The following is a 19,738-nucleotide window of genomic DNA, read 5'->3' as shown; positions in this document are numbered from 1 at the left end:
CGTCCACATAATAACAATAAGACCACTGGCAGAGACTTGTTTTCACTGCTGCTAATCCTCTCTTGTGCTAATAAATATGTCTGATCACAAAATGCATGATTTTGTTCGGACGAAGAAATTCTTTATTTTGCAGCCCAGTCTGACTGACGTAAATAAGCCTGCATCGGGTACTAAATCAGTCCAAACCACTTAAAAGTATAAAGGCCAGTGCAAGCCCTTGAGTATTGTCGACTAGACAGTGAAGAATATAGGAGGGAAGAGGAGAGGGACACCAGGCGCTATAATAATGTTGATTGCCTGAATCCATACCATTTGGCTCAGTGTTTGCAGGGAGAGGGAGAGAGAGAGAGAGAGAGAGAGGCCTTATTCAGGGAAAAAAGAAACACAGGAAATGGAAGATGAGTGGATCATACAGTTTCTTACTGAGGACTGTTTTTATCATTAAGATGAGCATTTTAACAACATGGTGAAAGGGAACAACACATTGATCTCTTTGAGATCATTGATTGTGTAAAGCATGGCTCAATATTCGGGAATTATTAGCTTAGCTCCCATTATCTTAGCTTAGTTTAGCTAAAGAAATCCATACCTGCACTTTCAAGTTATTTTTGAATACAAACGACAGGTTGAGATGAGTTTTGTTTTCTTTGAACAAAACCATGCACACTGTTTCACCCATGGACTGAATTTAAAGATGGACTATGCGTGTCCACTTCCTCTCACTATCCAGAAATGAAGCAGTAGTGAATTCCTGCCGAAAGACACTCGAACAATAGTGAGTCAGTCTCAGCTGTCCATCATCCAGTTAACCCTATGTTTTATAGCATTAACTAACTAATTAAAACCAAACTTAGCAGAAAAACAGTTGGACATAAATTAGTGGGATTAAGAAATGGAGCGACACTTGCGAGCTAGTTCAGACGGCTAACTCGAGATGCGCTTCTCCAATCAGGTGTGACATGCATCATGTGACATACATCTCTCTCCACAATCATCTATAATGCACACCCACCCAATTTGGCAGCCTATTTAAGCAGAGACAATTTCCTGTAACTCCCTTTGCTCACTTCTGCGTCAGTATTGCTGCCAGTTGCTTCAGCCCCTCCACCACCACAGCATCCACCTGTAGGCTCAGACGGGGGGGTTATAAATATTTCCTCATCACACTCATCATATCTATGTTATCATATCTGGCTTACTGATAAAGTCAGAGCCTAGGCGCCAAACATTAACATGTTCTACTGCTGTAATAAACATTTGAATGTGAGTTATCTGGCTAACTACCTTAAATGACAGAATCCACCACTGTGGAAAATGTATTCTATGTGCACTTTGACTATTTAATTTGGTAAATGTCCTATCCCCTAACATGGAGGAGTTTGGGATTCTTTCCTATCTTGCAGCCATCCACCAGGGGGCAATCAAGACGATGTTGCTTCATTTTTGGAGAGCAGTCATGCCGTCCATCTTTGTATACAGTCTATGGATTTACCCTGCTTCCAGTCTTTATTTTCAGTTTAGCTCACTAATGGTTATCAAAATCTCAGGTTTCTACTTTAACACACAAGCAGCGTTCTGATCACTCAACTCAACAGTAATATTATCATTCCTGTCTCTGAAAGATGTCTGATGCATGAGTTACTGTGTTGTATATAAAGATATCCTCAATTTCATTCACTGTAAGTTAAGATCAAAAGGCTCAGTGGATGTATTAAGCAGAGATCCAGATCCTATTTGATTTCTATTGGGGTTGTCATTACATTATTACATTCACTAAGTCAACATGTTCTTTATTTTGTAAAAATGCTAATTGCAATCCATCAGTTGGTATTACTGTCACATTTCCATAGAGCTACATTAGCCTGTGTTGTCTCAAACTACATCTCTTGCTTGCAGCGTCCTTCCTCATTTAATGCACAGTGAAGTTTATTGAGGGGGATCTAATGCAATGCCTGCTTTGTTTTTCAGCTCCTACCCGTGGTGCAGTGAGGAGCTCTGCCTCGTGGACACAATTTTGGAGCATCAGGCCTCCTTTATCCCTTTCCTTACCCCCATCGACCCCCTTCCCTCCCTCACCCTCCGCCAATCCTAGCCACCCACAGAATGGCTTCCCCGTAGATACCTCTTGCATAACGCAGGAACACGCAAGCATTCTGATCGTCTGCCATGCAGGTCGGGACGTTGTGAGGGAAGACAAGTGAGCAAACACGTACAAAGGAGAAGTGCCGGAGAAATACACAAAGGCAATACACACCAGAAGACGTGTAGACATGACCAAAGGAACGATATTTTTGGAGGAGTGAAGATTTATATTTTCTACATCACACTTTTAGTACAAGCTCAAAAACACAAAAAAAGCAAGGCACGGAAAGACACAATTTGCACGCACAATCCCCCCATTTAGATTTTTTCTTCATTGATAACTTGACACCCACGCCGCGGTCTCATGATGATGTGCGAGGTGATGCCCACCATTTCTGAGGATGGGCGAAGTGGAACCGGCGGTGGCCCCTCCTCGCCTGCTGGGGCCGGGGTCGGGGGCACTGGAGGTGCGTCGGCGGGCGGAGGCTTCGGCGGGAGGGAGCCCAGGAGCGGAGGAGACGAAGGGGGCAGCACGGGGAACCTGGAGTCCCTGATGGTCAACATGCTGACAGAGAGGGAGAGGCTCCTGGAGAACCTGAGGGAGACACAGGACTGCCTGGGCACGGCTCAGCTCCGCCTCCGCGAGCTCGGCCACGAAAAGGAGTCGCTCCAGAGGCAGCTGTCCATCGCTCTGCCACAGGTACAACTGTGTTCATGCATGTGTGTATTTACAACGTGTGCGTGGAGTCGAGTTTGGAGGCGAAAACCGCGTGATTTGGCGATGCAAGCGTCTCCTCGGGAGGCAACGTTGTGTATCCTCTGTGCTGTGGGAGTCTTGTGATGTGTGAGCGTGTGTCATTGTGCAGTGAGCTCATGAGACAGTAAGCCTTTGCTGTGACACTTCATGCAGAGAGAGACGCAGCGAGAAAGTGGATGTTAAATACTTCCCCTTCCGCATCTTCAAAAGTTCTCTCGCTAATGCAGTGGGTTTATGCTCCTGTCATCCTCTGGCTGTTCTGTCCAAGTTGCATATGCAATTTTCTCCTTATTGTGTAATCAGGCTTCATTGTGTTTGTTGACCATGTTGTTAGCGGATGATTAATGACACTGGAAGATGATGTTTGTTCATGGCTTCAGCTTAACTTAAATGAACACTAGGTTTTCTATGGATTCTCTTTAGTTTGCGGTTGGAAGTAGCTTATTAATAATGACTGGAATTGGAAGATTTTATCCTACGGCTATAAAACAAGCAGCTCTCTCCAGCACTAAACATGTGTATTGTGTTTACTGTGTCTGTAGAGCTTGCTGTCACACCTGATTCAACTTTTTATCACTGTATGTGAAAGCCTGCTTATATTTTCTCCAGCTTGCGTGTAGTGTATCAACTGTATGTGCACGTGTCTCAAGTGAATTCCGGCTCCTTGTGCACATTTTGTCTTTTAGAAGTCGACACTGAATCGTCTTGTTCTAAAATCAAATCTTTGTGTTTCTAGTTTCTTTGAAAGGAGAGTCAGAGGGGTATTTTTACTGCCTTTTTAGATCTAACTTTAATGTTTAAATGTGGAAGAGGACTGAAAAAATGATGACATCATTTCAACATAGTCCCTAATGCTGCTCTACTGAAGAACATTCGATATTGTCATGTATGGTAAAGGACGAGTAGGGTACAGGGAGTGGATACAATGTCGTACAACTATATAAAAGCCCATGGATGACATTTCTTTTTGGATATTATCAATAATATAGTGCTGTGGCCTTTCTAAGCCTGCCTGTTGGAATGGTATGTTCGCTCGGCCTGTGGTGGTGCTGGTCGCAGTCTTCTCTCTGAAAGGGTAAAAGCGACCTGCAGTAATTGAGCCGCGGCAAGACCGGCTGCAGGAACGCCGATACAACACAAAACTTCACTCAGTATACACAACCCTGAACAGTTGTTGTTACCGTTGTCTTGAATGCGCTATTGTCGCAATCAAGGTCACGTATGCTAAATACTCCCAGGCAATTCTGCTCATTGATTCATCCTTTTTTCCATTGTTCAGGGAAAAATGCAACATATTTTCCAGTTCTGGCTTCTCTATATGATTATATAGCAATTGGATTGTTGGTCCCAGTACAAAACATCACACACAAGAAGGCAAAATAATTTTCTAATTTGTATTTCCTATTTGTATAACTCAGTAGGAACTGTATATTTTATAATATGTAGATTTAACTGAATGGAGACTGTAGAGATAGAGCGTGGTGAAATATAAAAAAAATTACAAGGGGACAAGGGAAGCCAACTGAGAATCTGACCCTTATCCAAGCAAGAAAGAATCCCATAAGGCCAGGAGCCAATGGACCCACTGTGTCACCATCTGCATCCCCCTCTCTCTCTCTCTCTCTGTCTCTGGCTCTCTCTCTCCTCCCTCCCCCATGCAAACACACAGAACCGCTTCACGTGTGTCTATTTTTGACTGTTTACATATCATAAGGCGATCCTGAACTGTAAACATCTGCACATCATTGTCACTCTTGTAAACAGCGAGTGCCTCCGTGCTGAGGCCGTGGATGTGGAGACACGAAGGAACCAATGGCCCCGTGGAATTATACGGGTTTCTGTTCCTTTTTTTAAAACCAAATCATGACACGTTCTCCTGTTTGACCAAACCCATGCCCTGCACTGTCATGGATTGATGCTGTTTTTATGGGGGGGGGTGAGGGGGTCTCCCCCCGTGCACTCCAGTACAGAGCCATTGTGTAACAGTGTGACGTAACCCATCCATGAATGCAAGTTCACAGAGGAGGATGAGCGAGAGAGAGATAGAAACTGTGTCAGTGATTTGCATGATTCTTATGTCGGTTTACATCATGTGCGTCTTCCGACGTCCCTCCAGGTCTCAGGTGTTTCGCAAAGTCTGTTCCTAGCTTCTGTGTATATTTCTAGCCTCGCGTGATCATTTATGTTTATGTTTTATTACTTTCCAGAGTCGCTAAATATGGCGATGTGGAGCTCGAGTTATTATTTGTTGCTTTAAACTCTCATCGCAGCTCAAGTGGCTGCGCGGAGAGCATTTAAACTATTAAACCCATATATTTAAACAGTTTGTTTTCCTCGCCCCTGAACGCAGCTTGTGTGTGTCTGTGTGTGTGTGTGTGTGTGTTCCACAGGAGTTTGCTGTGTTGACTAAAGAGCTGAACGTTTGCCGGGAGCACCTTCTGGAGAGGGAGGAGGAGATCTCGGAGCTCAAGGCGGAGAGAAACAACACACGTGTAAGATGTTTAGCGGCCATTTTGCTTATTAGCACTGTAGCAGCCTCTGTGTTATCTTCCTCACCCATTGTGCTCGTGTGGGTGTGACACACTGTCTCATTTGCTATTTTTTTGCCCCCTCCCCTTTTTTCCTCCTCCACGTTCTCTTTTCTCGTTTTCCTTATCTGCTTCTGTTATCTCACCCACTCCCTCCTCGTCCCTTTCTGCTACCCTGCACTCTCCTCATCGCCCTATTTCACCTCCTTGTCACCCCTAAAACCCTTCACTCCTCTGGATATTCCCTTTCTCTTTCCCCCCTTACCCTGCTCTCTGTTTTTCTTTTGTATCCCCGTCCTTCAAACTCCCTTTCTTACCTCTACCTACCATCAACCTCCCCATCTCCTCCCCCCTCCCACCCACTCCTGTAGCTGCTGCTGGAGCACCTGGAGTGTCTGGTGTCTCGCCACGAGCGCAGTCTGAGGATGACGGTGGTGAAAAGACAAGCCCAGTCGCCCGCGGGAGTCTCCAGCGAGGTGGAAGTCCTCAAGGCCCTCAAGTCTCTGTTTGAGCACCACAAGGCCCTAGATGAGAAGGTGGGTCAAAGTGTAGATCAGGCTCATAGACGTGCACTCGACCAATCGTAAGTCAGTGTCAGTCCCAGTTGTGTGATACAATTCTGCAGTTCTTCTCCACGTACGTTTGAGCAACGTTCAGCTAATTGTTTTTATAGCTTTCAGTGACAAAGCATCCGACAGACAGTCTGGCTACGTTTTTTTTAATAATTAACAATGGAAGTAGAAGTTTTACACATATCTTTGACTTTTTGCACTCACTGAAATATATTTTTCTTTTCTGAAGATTGCCCTTTTTACTGAAGTTTTCCCTTCAGAGGAAAATAAATCTCATCAGATTAACCCTTTGATACACAAGCTATGCAAACCCCCTCTAAGGCACAACATGGGTCAAAAATGACCCGTATTGACTTACAATGTTATTTCATGCACGGCAGTAGTAGTTCTGCCAAGTGTGGCATGTGAAAAGTTGTCCACAGTAAACATGTTCCTAACTACAAACATTTACAAATCAAAGGTTCCTATCAAATTCACACTTGCATACATGGGTAATTTTTGACCCATGTGTGTAAACTTGATGTAGTAATACAAAAAACATTTTAGTTCAAAAATTAAGACAGAGAAATTTAAAATAATGATTTGTAGTAATCAAAAACAAGATATTTTAATTAATACTTTGTAATATTAAATGATTAAATAAATAGATTTTAAAAGATATAGCAAAAAGGCACAGCCATGCATGAAATAACATGTGAAATGAATACGGGTCATTTTTGACCCATGTTGTGCCTTAGAGGGGTAGTGATACAAAAACAATTTTTATTAAAAAAGCAAATAAGGACAAATAAAAATAAGAATTTGTAATGATCAAAAACAAGTTAATTGAGGAATTCCTGGAATTCTGAATGATGAAATAAATTTATTGCAAAGATATTTACAATTAAAACTCCATCGGGTCACTTTTGACCCATGTTGTGTATCAAAGGGTTAAGGGAAACACAATGCATTGTACCTCTTTGCAATGTTGCGATATTTTGGTCTCTCGTGAGCTGTTTAATCAACTCTGTCACCTCAGACTTTTTCTTGCTCCTTCTAAAAGGACATTGGGAGGGTCAGAAGAAGTAGATACTGTAGGCAAATCATTTGAGTTATACAAAAGCAGCTTGAATTGTGGTTCTCGATGGCATTTCTACCTTCTTCACCTCTTGTCGCCTCACCACATAGGTGCGAGAGAGGCTCCGCGTGGCCCTTGAGAGGGTTTCCTTGTTAGAGGATCAACTTGCAACGTCTTCTCAAGAGGTAAAATCCAACGCAAATGATTTCATGTGTCTCAAGGATTCTTAAGTTTGGTATAAAGAACGCTGTGAAGAGGAGAAATAAAGCATTTTTATCGCCTGTTTTCCTGTCTTGTCTCCCTCTTTCCAGGTAATCTCTTTAAAAGACCAAATTAAAAGACGTCAACAAGGGGCGGACGGCGGGAAAGATGTAAGGGAGGGCTTTGTGCGTGATGGTTCCAGTTGTTGTCAGTAGAAATTAGCTGTTTGGGTTTCATGTTGTGTCAGCGTGACTTCATCTCAGTTAATTTACATGTAGCTGCAAACGTAACTGGCTCTAACTGATTGTTTTTCCTCATTGTTTCTGTTTCGCCATCGACTCCAGCGACTACCCAACGGCCCCTCCTCTGGCGTGGAGGACAACGATCTGGAGAGACAGAGAGAGGGAGAGATAGAGCGACAGAGGTCGGAACTCTCCCAGCTGAGGGAGAGGCTGGCCCTCATGTGCCGACAGGTGAGCGCATGCCTTTTTTTTTTTTTTTTTATAGTGAAGATGCAATATGAGTTTGTATCTTCAGAGAGACAATGTTTTTTAAAAGTCAATGTTTCGACTTCAGGGTTTTAGGCGAAAAAAAAGTATAATGCAATGTCTTAAATTAGTTGAGTTATCAATGTTGAATATGTTAAGGCCTATTACAAAAAAACTACGAGGCTCCAACACTCAAGTCCAAGTTAAGTCACAAATTGCAGTCTTAACTACAACATATATGATAATTATAATTCGTTATAATTTATTAAGATTCTTAACTCAAAGACTCAGCTAATCTCTCACATGAGAACTGTGTGGCTGTGGTTTGGTCCGATTTGATTGACAGCAGCTTTGCAGCATTAAAAAAACAGACTCACAACTCTCATCACTCTCTCATTCTGCAAAAACCAAATTGATCCAAATCGCTCACGTGAAATATCCGACACCTGCTCTAACCTATGCAGAAAAATGCGTGTGCATGTATCATGTGGGACGTTGGCGCTCATCGTAAGCTGACTGTTCAATTTTTTTTTATTAAGGTTGAATTTAATCCTTAGCATGTAAGAGAGGATGCTGTTATGGTGAGAGAAGCTGCAGCACGACACAGCCCTGGCACGAGCAAGTGTCAGATTATATCAGCCTCACTGTACACCTGTAGGAATATTATTGTCTGTTACTGTTCAGCTGATAAACAAGCTCCATTCTATTTGATCGTTAGCAAATTGTATATGTGTCTTTACAATAAAATCTCATCTGGTCAGAGGATTTAAGTCCTGAAGAGAAAATAGAATCACAAAAAGATGCACAATCTCAGAATCAGCGTATTGTTTCGGTCAGTAGTGTTTTCAATAGACTTACATCGACCAGACAGACATTTGTAATCTATCATGGGTGTTGTGGCATGTTGGGCTCAATCTGTGTCTTCTTGTGTCCCTCCGTGGTGCCGCGTCAGGTTGGGGAAATAGAGGAACAGCTTGCGGCCGCCAGGAGGGAGGTGACGAAGTCGGAGGAGGCCAATCAGAAGCTCCAAAGGGAAGTGAAAGAGGTCCGTGTGTGCCAATCTGTCTCTTCCTGCACGGCCAAAAGATCCTGTGCTCCCTCGGCTCCCGGGGCTGCGAGTGTATATTTGAACACAATGGGCATATGTTGCAGAAATGATAATATGCATTATTTTTTAACGAGAGGTCAGTCAGAGAAATTAAAGAGTTTTGAGGTGGATTTATTTTTTGATTTATTGCAGTTGTTGGAAGTCTAGAATTAATTCAGATACATACACACCTAGTTGTTTTCTCTTACCAGGCCATTATGTATAATCACAAGCTGTTACATCATGTATTTAGCTGTATCTTGTCTTATTAATGATATATATCTGTCTCCTTCAGGCTCTTTGCCAAAGGGAGGACATGGAGGAAAGGATCACAACATTAGAACGCAGGTAAATGTCATTGTGTTGAAGGAGTCTGTTCCTTATAATGAGCACAAGAATCTTTTTGTTTCACACACCGGCCGTAATGAACACATCGAATGCACCATATGTTTCACTTGTTGGCTGAGACTGTAGCGCAGGGGTGTCCTGACACCTCCTTGTGCAGACTCAGGTTGTTTTACATAATGAGATTTGCATTGTGTTGTCATTAAGAATGCAGCTAAGTGCAAAAAGCAAAAAAATGTTGAGTTCCTGCCGAACGAATGAGAGTCAAATTAAATGGATGCAAAAAGTTTCTGCCTCAGTTTATGCCCCAATTGTCTAAAATTAGTGCACTTGTTGATTTTTCTATTTCTATATCAGGTACTTGTTCCATATGTACCACACAACCTTATATCAACATGTCATTTCATATACATTTGTTATTTCGGTCAAGAGCTGCAGCACAGATCTTACATTCAATGGCCTCTTTGTGCTGCGTGCAGGTACCTCAGTGCCCAGAGGGAGGCGACTTCTCTCCATGATATCAAAGACAAGCTGGAGAATGAACTGGCCAGCAAGGAGTCCCTGCACAGACAGGTGAGTCCCAAGTAATTCATACTCCGCTCTGTTACTGTACTGATACTGTAGTATTTAGAAAAATATGTCTCAAGTTGTAGATCCTCTCACTTCTTAAATTTAGCTCCTGAGAAATAGCCTTCTTCTTTCAGCCTGAGATCTCAATCTTTATTTTTCTCAAATGACAAGATTCTTGAGATGAAATTAAGATCCCTAAAAAAAGACAATGGTGAGCAGCCTGATTTTGTGTTTTCTATCTGTGTGTCTAGAGTGAAGAGAAGAACAGACAGCTACAGGAGCGGCTTGATGAAGCCAAGCAGAAGCTCCAGCAGACCCTGCAGAGGGCGGAGACGTTGCCTGAGATCGAGGCCCAGCTCGCCCAAAGAGTAGCCGCTCTCAACAAGGTACTTTGACTCAGAGTAACAGGCGTCCTCTAAGCTTTAATTGGCATCCATAATTCTTAGACTACACCTTTGTAGCATTTGTAAATATTCTTATGTTCCCTTTCATGTAGGCAGAGGAGCGCCACGGAAACTTTGAGGAGCGGCTACGGCAAATGGAGGCTCAACTCGAAGAGAAGAACCAAGAACTACAGAGGGTAACGTCATTTATCTTGCTCCACTTTACTCCATGCTCTTTATTCATGAAATTACAAACTTGAACTGACCTTTAAGCACCTGTCTCTTGGCCTTGCTTCATTTCAGGCTAGGCAGAGGGAGAAGATGAACGACGAACACAACAAACGTCTCTCGGACACGGTGGACAAGCTTCTGTCTGAGTCCAACGAGAGACTGCAGCTCCACCTCAAAGAGAGGATGGCCGCACTAGAGGAGAAGGTACGGAGCAGACAAATCACTCGTGCAGTATATTTAGCACCAAAGTGGAGAATAACACTATTTTCCTCTGCTCTGCTAGAACGCTCTTTCAGAGGAACTGTCCAATATGAAGAAAATCCAAGATGATCTTATCGCTAATAAGGTATTCATTCCCCTTTTTAAATTAACTTGTTCTTACAGGGGTTACAACACCTCCAGTTTTGTTACAGTTTTCTTTCACAGCCTTTCTCTTCTGTATTTTAGGAGACGCTGCTTGCGGAGCTGGAGCGAATCCAAGTGGAGCTGGATCAGCTGAGAGGCCGGCCTGGCTCCTCTTATTCCAGGTTAGCCCCAGTGAACCTTTAAGGGGATTTCTTTTTTAACGCTACAGTACGTCCTTCAGTTTGTGAATGACCGAATAAAAACTAAATCTTCCCAGGAATACAATACTTTATGCACACTGCACCGCCGGAGCCCATATATGTGTAGCTGTAATGTACTTAAACTAATATCTATTTTAGAAACTCATTGTTGATACTGCACCTAGAGGGTATTGTTCTGGCTGGTAAAAATGCAAATATAGTGTACACATCTTATTCATATGGATGCAACTGATTTAATATGCTTTGTTTTCCAGAGAGAGACGCGTTTGTTGTCTTTTGTTCTCCCTGGAATTTGGGACATTGTCTTTTCACGTGTGGTTATGTAACAGTTGAATTGTGGATCTTCTCACCGTAGGGCGGGCAGCGTGAGCTCACTTCCCTCCACCCTATTTCGAAGATCTCTCCCAGGGAGCGCCTCAGAGCTGCGGTACCCCCAGGGCGGAGGCTCTCTCCCGGCCGGTTACAGCAACTCCAATAGTGGGGTGGTGGTCAGGCGGTCGCACCGGGGCCGCTGGGGGCAGTCTAGAGACGACAATAACAAGGTGCTGAGCTCAAGCTGAGATAATGTTGATGACTGTGATGATAATGTTGAATTTTTCTACTGAGATGACTTCATGCCCTGCATCTTTCCCTCTCTTTCCAGTATGGAGACTGGGACAGCGGGAGTATGCTGGGTCCTGGGTATGACGGGGGTGTGGACGGAGGCTGCTCCGATGACGAGGACGACAGAGAGACTCTGTTTGGATCGGAGCTGCTCTCTCCCAGCGGACAGACAGATGTACAGACCTTGGCCATCATGCTACAGGAACAACTGGAGGCCATTAACAAGGAGATCAAGTTAGTTTATCTCTGTCCGTCTCAACAACAGAACTCACAGAAAAATATTTGGTTGTGCAGAATCACCCTTAGTGGTTTTACTTTCTCCTCTTCTCTCTCAGGCTGATTCAGGAGGAGAAGGAGAGCACGGAGCTGAGGGCCGAGGAGATCGAGAACCGGGTCAGCAGCGTGGCCCTCGACGGCCCTCTTCCGCCCTCCTCACTGGGAGGACGGGACAGCGTTGGGCGGGGCTACATGACACCCTCCATCACCTCCTCCACGTTGGCGTCTCCCTCACCGCCCAGTTCTGGACATTCCACCCCCCGCCTGCCGCACTCCCCCGCCAGGGAGACGGACAGACAGGTACTTTGTCGAAAGTTGAGATACAAGCTCTTTAAATGAGGTCAATCTGAGGAGCGCTGTGTAAATCTACTGAACTTTATTCCACCCTGCAGAATAGCAAAGATGGTGATGAATGCCGAGCACTTGCCCTGATTGACTCCAACCCTCCCTCTGTACCTCGCGCCCTACGATTGGACCGAATGACACACACTCACCCAGGGGCCGGCCTCGACGACCACCGTGAATTCCGCAGGTATGCCCAATATTAATAAGAAATTAGCTTAGCATCTTTTTGCGGGTTCATTCGTTCATTCGTTTTTCTTCTCCCTCTCTGTCCGCCTAGTCTCTCTGCCGATGGCGCCATCACTGCTAGCCAGGATTCCCTCCACAAAGCCAGCAAAAAGAAAAGCATTAAGTCGTCAATCGGCCGCCTCTTTGGCAAAAAGGAAAAGGGGAGGATCGGGGCCCCTGGGCGCGAGTCTTCCTCACAGGGTTAGATGACCAAGTTTGACACATTCACAGAAGCCAGTTTTGTCGTCTAACGCACAAGTTGTCATCATGGCAAAGCAAAATATACCATTTAACCTCTGAATTCTTTCAGCCTCCACTCCGTCTGATGACCTGGGCTCTGCGGACCCTCTAGGCCTGGCCAAACTTGGGACTGGAACAGTGGAAAAAGACCGCCGTAGCAAAAAGAAGTGAGCCCACACACTTCTCATGTAGGATAGAGATCTGTGAACCCCAACAATAGGCTCTCTCTATTTGCACAGCAGTACATTAACCAGGCGTGAGGTGGAGATATTTATTAATCGTGCCCTGGTGGTGCTGCAAGGCACACATGTCACAGTATCACAAGCTCAGTGGGATTTTTTCTATTTATAAAAGGACACAGTGGTAAGAAGAGATATGAAGAAATTAATCTCTGTCAAACCTGTCTTTCCACTCGTCTTGCCAGGCACGACCTGTTAGAGGAGGCCTGTCGTCAGGGTCTGCCTTTCGCCTCGTGGGACGGCCCCACTGTCGTCACGTGGCTCGAGGTACGTCACGGCAAACTGTCCCGTTTAAACTGATCAATTCAGCTCAGATCGATGAGTCCGGTCGGATGAGGGCGACATTTAAACGTCTTCCCTCTCTTTGCCCAGCTGTGGGTGGGGATGCCCGCGTGGTACGTGGCAGCGTGCCGCGCCAACGTGAAGAGCGGCGCCATCATGGCCAACCTCTCGGACACGGAGATCCAGAGGGAGATTGGCATCAGCAACCCGCTGCACAGGCTGAAACTCCGCCTGGCCATCCAGGAGATGGTCTCCCTCACCAGTCCGTCCGCACCTGCAAGCACTCGCTCTGTAAGCCTCAGTGAAAAACAACTAGAAGTTTGATTTAAATCTGAACACCAGTACATGGATTTAAGACAGATGTGTGATTTTACTCTCATTACAGTCGACCAGTAATATATGGATGACACATGCTGAGATGGAGTCTCTCGCTGCTGCCACCAAACCAGTAAGGCTGAGTTTGTTATCACTTATTTACTTTACTTCATGACTTTTGCATTTATTCTGTAGATTCCGTACCATGAAATTCCATTATTTTCTGTATTGACATGTAATTGGTTTATGTTTTGGCCTCTTAACACTTAAATGTGACCAGAGTTCACAAACTGATGAGCTCTTCTCTCTTTCTTTGTCTCTGATTAGGCCTGTTTGGCTTCACCTTTCCCTCACTATTCCCTCAAAATCTGTTTTGTACGTAGTGTTTTTTTCTCCAACTAATTCTAACTCACTAACAAAAAACTTTTCCTCCCTTTGCCTTCCCTCTCTCTATCCTGACACTGATTCACCATAACACACACACACACACACACACACACACACACACACACACACACTGCCCCTCCTGATGTTTCCCTCTCTTTGCAACTCTCTGTTCCTTTTCTCTTTCATTCCGTCTCTTCCCGAAACACAAGGAGCAGAAAGAGTTCAGCTGGGACCAGGTGAGTGAAACCACAACCACAGAAGACTGCAATGCAATGCAATGAAATAGTAGTTCCCTGTGTCTTTCTTTATTTCCAAAATCCAAATATAACAAACAGAATGAAGTAAAATACAAAAATACACATATAAGGTATACAAACGTGTTAATATGTTTTATGGCTTCAAATCCCAAAACATGATACACTGAGCTATTCGAACTATTTATTCCAAACAAACTGACATGAGGTCGTATAAACTCCCTGACCCTAACGCAAACTGACAACTGAGTCAGCGGAGTCTGCTTCCTGTCAGTGGAGGGGAGAACTGTGGGAACATCTAAACTCATCAGATGGGTGTAATGAAAACAAGAAATACTCTGGAATCACAAGAGGAGAGTTAAATGGAAAACTTGAGAGTAATCGTGTTGTGATTATTTCAACACTGAGTTTGAGGCCAGGTCTTTTTGATGGATCATACTCATATTCATGGCCGATTTTCCCGGCTGTAACTGCTTTTATCTTAAAGCATTAGTAAATCAAAATTTAAAAAAAAGGGTTACTTACAACTAATAAACCATTTGTAAAGGGTTTGTACTATAAATAGTCATCTTTGGAATTTCAGCCTACAACTCCCATGTTTCCTTTCACCTAATGTCACAGCAGAGAGATGTTTTTCATAACCCTTGCCGACCCAACTGCGGCATACAAATTAAATAAAGAGCGACACTCTTAATGCCATGTTGTTACACAGACCATTTTTAATTATTTTCCACAGTGTGAATAACACTTTATCTGGTTCCTTTCACTTTTTCTCCATCCTCCAGATCCTGGCCTACGGAGACATGAACCACGAGTGGGTGGGAAACGAGTGGCTGCCGAGCCTGGGTCTCCCCCAGTACCGCTCCTACTTCATGGAGTCCCTGGTGGACGCCCGCATGCTGGATCATCTCACCAAGAAGGAGCTGAGGGGTCAGCTGAAAATGGTGGACAGTTTCCACAGGTCTGAAAGAGAGATTAATGAAATACATTTCTTCAGTATACACCAGCCGTGACGAGAAACTAAAGCAATGTGTCCAATCACTTACAGGGTGAGTCTTCACTATGGTATCATGTGCTTGAAGCGCCTGAACTATGACAGGAAGGAGCTGGAGAGGAGGAGGGACGACAGCCAACATCAGAATCAAGGTAAGACCTGCGGACGATGGGGCGAGTCTCCTCTCCAGACGTGACACACAGAGAATCTATTTCTGTAACTGAACTTTCTGTGGTGTTTCTCCCCAGATGTGATGGTGTGGTCCAATGAGCGCGTGATGTGCTGGGTGCAGTCGATCGGGCTGAAGGAGTATGCAGACAACCTGTTGGAAAGCGGCGTGCACGGGGCCCTCCTGGCGCTAGACGACACCTTCGACTACACCGACTTGGCCCTGCTCCTGCAGATGCCCAATCAGAACACACAGGTACTCCGCAGCACCTTCACTGACAACTTGTAGAAGCTCAATAAAGGAAAAATGTCCGTAGAGCGCTTGTCTCACAACTGCTTCCGTTTGGCTATGGCTCAAATAATCCTAATCCTCAACTTCTAAATTATCTTAATCAAGATCTTACAATCCGCTTTGTCAATCTATTTCAGGCGAGGCAGCTCCTCGAGAAGGAGTACAACACTCTGATCTCCATGGGAACAGAGAGGAGGCCAGATGAGGTAGGAGTAGGAATCTGTTGACTAAACTATTGTCTATTGTACTTGAAAAAATGTTTCAATGTCTGCACTTTCATTTCCACCGAAATAGGAGACAGAAATAACTCTCCTCCTCTTAAAGAGACGCCCTTATGGCATCAGTTCATGCACTGCTGGGAAATTGTTGGAAAGCCAAAGTGGTTCAGCTGTGTTTACACCAGTGCTAACTGCTAAGCTACAGCGTGTACACCTAAAAATGTACAACTGTGGTATTTATACCACAACAAATAGAACTTTGCCAAATACTCCTTTGTTTGACCTCCCTGATGGATAATGAATATGACCCTGATCCGAACACTGCTCCTGTTAATCACTGATTTTATTTAATAGTATCAACAGGACGGCACAAAAACCTTTACACGGTCGCCATCGTGGAGAAAGATGTTCCGGGAGAAGGACCTCCGAGGAGTGACCTCCGACTCCTCAGAAACGTTACCTGCCAACTTCCGTGCCTCCGCCATCTCCACTCCCTCTGTCACCCTGAGAAAAGTGCAGAGTGAAGGTGAGGAGCACAGAAAACCATCTGTGGCGCAGAAACAGCAGGAGATGGTGCTTCGTGCACATTTGTATGACTTTAACCTGATTTACTCTTCACACAAGTTGAAAAAGTCAGTAGAGGAAAAGTAACCGAAAGTATTGATATAGCTAAAGTGTTTTGATTGGGCCTCCATTCCACATCCAGCAGATCTGGCCCACATATACTACATGGATTGATGGTCCACTCCTGTTGGCCAGATCTGGGCCACAAGTAAGCCAGAGGCAAACCTCTAACATGATCAAAAGGGTTTGATGATTGAACCTTAAAGAGCTGATATCAGGGTGTTGCATGGAAATCAAACCTCAAAATTCAAACAGGAATGGGGAACAATGTCCTGATGACCATTTTTCAAAAAAAAATGTTGTCATGTCCCACCTTCCATGCTGTACATCCAGCTTAAACTTTGCGATTGTGATGTATGATTCTCTTATTCCTTTTGGGACAGGATTCAGCAATGTTATCTTGTTCATCTGCATCCTTGACTTGTTGGACTTGTGGAACCTCACTCAGAAGACGATCTGTTTTATATGAGGAAATACAGGAAATCTCTCTGCTGTGAAATCTCAAAGTTTTTTGGTGTCAGATTACGTTTGTGTCAGCTCGGCAACAGACTTTGTTAATGTCATCTCGGCAACAGTCTCGTTAAGTGGTGCTTTGAGTAACCGGGCTTAGGTAACAGGCAAATTAAATGAGTCAGATATAAACAGTCAGTTAAAAGAACCAGGGTGACAGCAAGGATGGACAGCACATTTATCTCTACCACTACATTTACCCAATCCTTTACAACCAAGGTTTATTTTAATGATAGACAATGTAATTTAAAGGGAGAATTTGAATTTTTGGTTAATAACATGCTTCTGGTTGTCTGTAGTACCACCAGCAGTCAGTTTTACTGAGCACTTAAACTGAAAATGATAAAAAATCAGTCGCGACACTGATTTTGTTAACCACCTCTTTCCACCATTTATGCTTTATTTGAACATTTTGGTATTCATGATTAATCAACTGATATGAGCTTTAGAGATAATGTTGTTATCATTTGAGAACCAGGCCAGCAAAATATATTCAGTTAAACTCGATCCCTGCTCTTTTTTATGTGCTTAATTCTCTCCAGTGTTTTTCAGCGGGCCGACACATAATGTCATCATTGACTGACTACATTTACTAATCGCCTGTTTCTCTCTTTCAGTAAACTCTGGTCCAAGGGGGGAGTCGGCGTCCGTGAGAACATATTCCTGCTAAAAGATAAGCACACCAGGTGAGAGAAGCATCCTCGCAGACTGACGGTATCTGCGGATAAAAATAAACTCGTGTGAACACCGAATCAAACGTCACATCTCAGCAGGGGCTTCTAGGGTTCGTCAAGTGTGTTCTCCATTTTGCAGACCCCCCTCCTCCATTTTAAACCCAAGGAAAAGAAGAAAAAAAAAACATACACACACACAGACTGCGGATGGACACACCAGAAGATGACAAACAACGTTCGAGCCTCGAAGAATCAAAGACACTGAGTGAATGAGTTGTGAAAAGATGATAAAATAATGAGTGAGTGTTTGTTTATTCATCTGTTTCTCTCTCTCTATCTCTCTCTCTATCTCTCTCTCCCTCTCTTTGTCTCTCTCTCTCTCTATCCGTCTCACTTCACCTTCATCCATAGTTGTGGCATGATGCTGTTTGATCCTGTAGAAAGTGACCATCGCCTCTTGTGAATTCCTCTTCTGTTTTTTGAGTGTGAGACGGCAATATTGACACAATGAATTTATAGTTTGTGGGTTTTTTAAAAACTGGAAAATGCATTCCTGTTCAGATCGAGACAATTATAGCCTGACACGTCCCTTCAAGTGTTCTTTCTACAACATAGACTGACGCTAGAACATACTCTGCCTAGTAACGTAACACAGTGGAGAGTCCGGGGGAGAGGGAGGTCCAAGGGGGAGAATGTGTGTAAGTGTATAAAGGATAAATGAGATGTATGTTCTTAAGCCATAACAGACATGAGATGCACAAATGTGAATAGGTCAGACAATGAGACAATTAGCAAAGTGCTTTATGACAAACTCCTGTTCAAACTAGGAATAAAAAATAAAAAGATTGAAGCATTTGTGTTAATATGCATGCCAAAATCAACCATTTTAGAGTGAACGCCATGATATCAATCATCTAATGATGTGGAAGCTTGGGTCAGGACTTTGTAAAACGTGTGTATTTTGTTTTTATCATTTTGTATGATAACTGCTATTGTATGTATGTACAGTATGTATGTGTGTGTGTGTGTGTGTGTATTAAACTGTACCTTCATTTCATACTTAGTTTTAAGACTGACTGTAATTTCATTTTAGGTTGACAAAAGGAAATACGTTTTAAATTATGGACATTTAAGATATGCTACTTGTATGTGTACATTTTGAGAAAAAACAAAAACAAATTGTGCTATGATGATTTAAATTCATATTATTGGATAGTAGTGATGATGATTGAATATAATATGATGAACAATAATGATAATGATTGTAAAAGCTGTAATTAAAAAAAAAACATACCTGTACAATGCTACTGAAGGAGTTTTTTTTGCTGCGGCTTTCCCACTGAGCGCTCACAGGTGAGTGTGAGCAACTGGGCTCTCAGTCGTCTGTGAGGATATGAGCCATTAAAATGTAAATGCCAGGTTTATCCTCAAACTGTCAGCTTTGGTAGCTTGAATGCATAGAGCTAAGGAGCATACTGTTACTAAGATACCACTAGACAGGGCATGAAAGGAGTGAGATGGGGAGGGGGTTGGGGGGGGGGGCTTAGAGAGGTGCTATGTGGTCCTGTAGTGCAAATGCTTTAGTTATGTGTAATGCATTCTTTTCCTATTTTTGTTATATTATGCTACAGCGTAGGGATATATTTATTTCACCCCTGATGAAATTGCATATTTACGTGACACATGGAAATTCACAAAAAAATTGCATAAACTCTTTGTAGAGTTGGTGATTTTGCACAGGCGACTGAATTGAGCACCAGAGGACTGGAGATGAGCCAAGACAGGAAAAGGAAACCCCAAAGCTCCATATTTAGGCATGACCAAGGTTATTAATAGTACCAGTGTTATTTTGTAAATTCTAAACAGGTGAAATATAAGAGGAATTTTACAAATAAATTGAATTTATAACTGATAAATGATTAAAAAAAAATTGATATATAGGCTTATATCAATATCCTTAATCTATGGAGTCATAATGAAAATAAGAAATAGGACAATATGAATTAAAACATTTCAATTAGTTTTTTTAACACTGTGGCTGGCGTTGGCAGTGATGGAACTACTGACACTATGCAACTATGCCAGCAGAGACTAAACGAATAAACAGGAGAGCGCCCTCTCCTGGCTGAGTTTCATCTTAACGAATATAATATTATTAATAGTATAGTTTTTGCTCAGGTCCACTTCAGTAACAGTGGAGGGTCGACATGTAGCAGAAAGTGAGA

General features: G+C 43.3%; 1 protein-coding gene across 1 annotated transcript; it reads left to right on the top strand.

Annotated features, from left to right (window-relative positions):
* The first annotated feature begins 2,449 nt into the window (after nt 1-2,449).
* LOC133027835 (liprin-alpha-3-like) lies at nt 2,450-17,509 on the top strand. Its single transcript, XM_061094978.1, is given in 32 exon segments — nt 2,450-2,504; nt 2,598-2,782; nt 5,230-5,331; nt 5,739-5,903; nt 7,107-7,181; nt 7,308-7,382; nt 7,542-7,670; nt 8,638-8,730; nt 9,068-9,120; nt 9,597-9,690; nt 9,939-10,073; nt 10,184-10,267; nt 10,374-10,505; nt 10,585-10,647; nt 10,749-10,828; nt 11,265-11,409; nt 11,511-11,704; nt 11,806-12,104; nt 12,149-12,278; nt 12,369-12,517; nt 12,627-12,723; nt 12,981-13,062; nt 13,168-13,368; nt 13,463-13,525; nt 13,989-14,015; nt 14,819-14,994; nt 15,082-15,179; nt 15,276-15,451; nt 15,625-15,693; nt 16,069-16,231; nt 16,273-16,278; nt 17,457-17,509. Coding segments are annotated over 32 exon segments (3,648 nt in total).
* The last annotated feature ends 2,229 nt before the right edge of the window (nt 17,510-19,738 follow it).

Source organism: Limanda limanda, chromosome 21, assembly GCF_963576545.1.
Source record: "Limanda limanda chromosome 21, fLimLim1.1, whole genome shotgun sequence".
In the NCBI taxonomy this organism is placed as follows: domain Eukaryota; kingdom Metazoa; phylum Chordata; class Actinopteri; order Pleuronectiformes; family Pleuronectidae; genus Limanda; species Limanda limanda.
The sequence above is the reverse complement of the archived record's forward strand: the minus strand, read 5'-3'. Positions and strand labels throughout refer to the sequence as shown.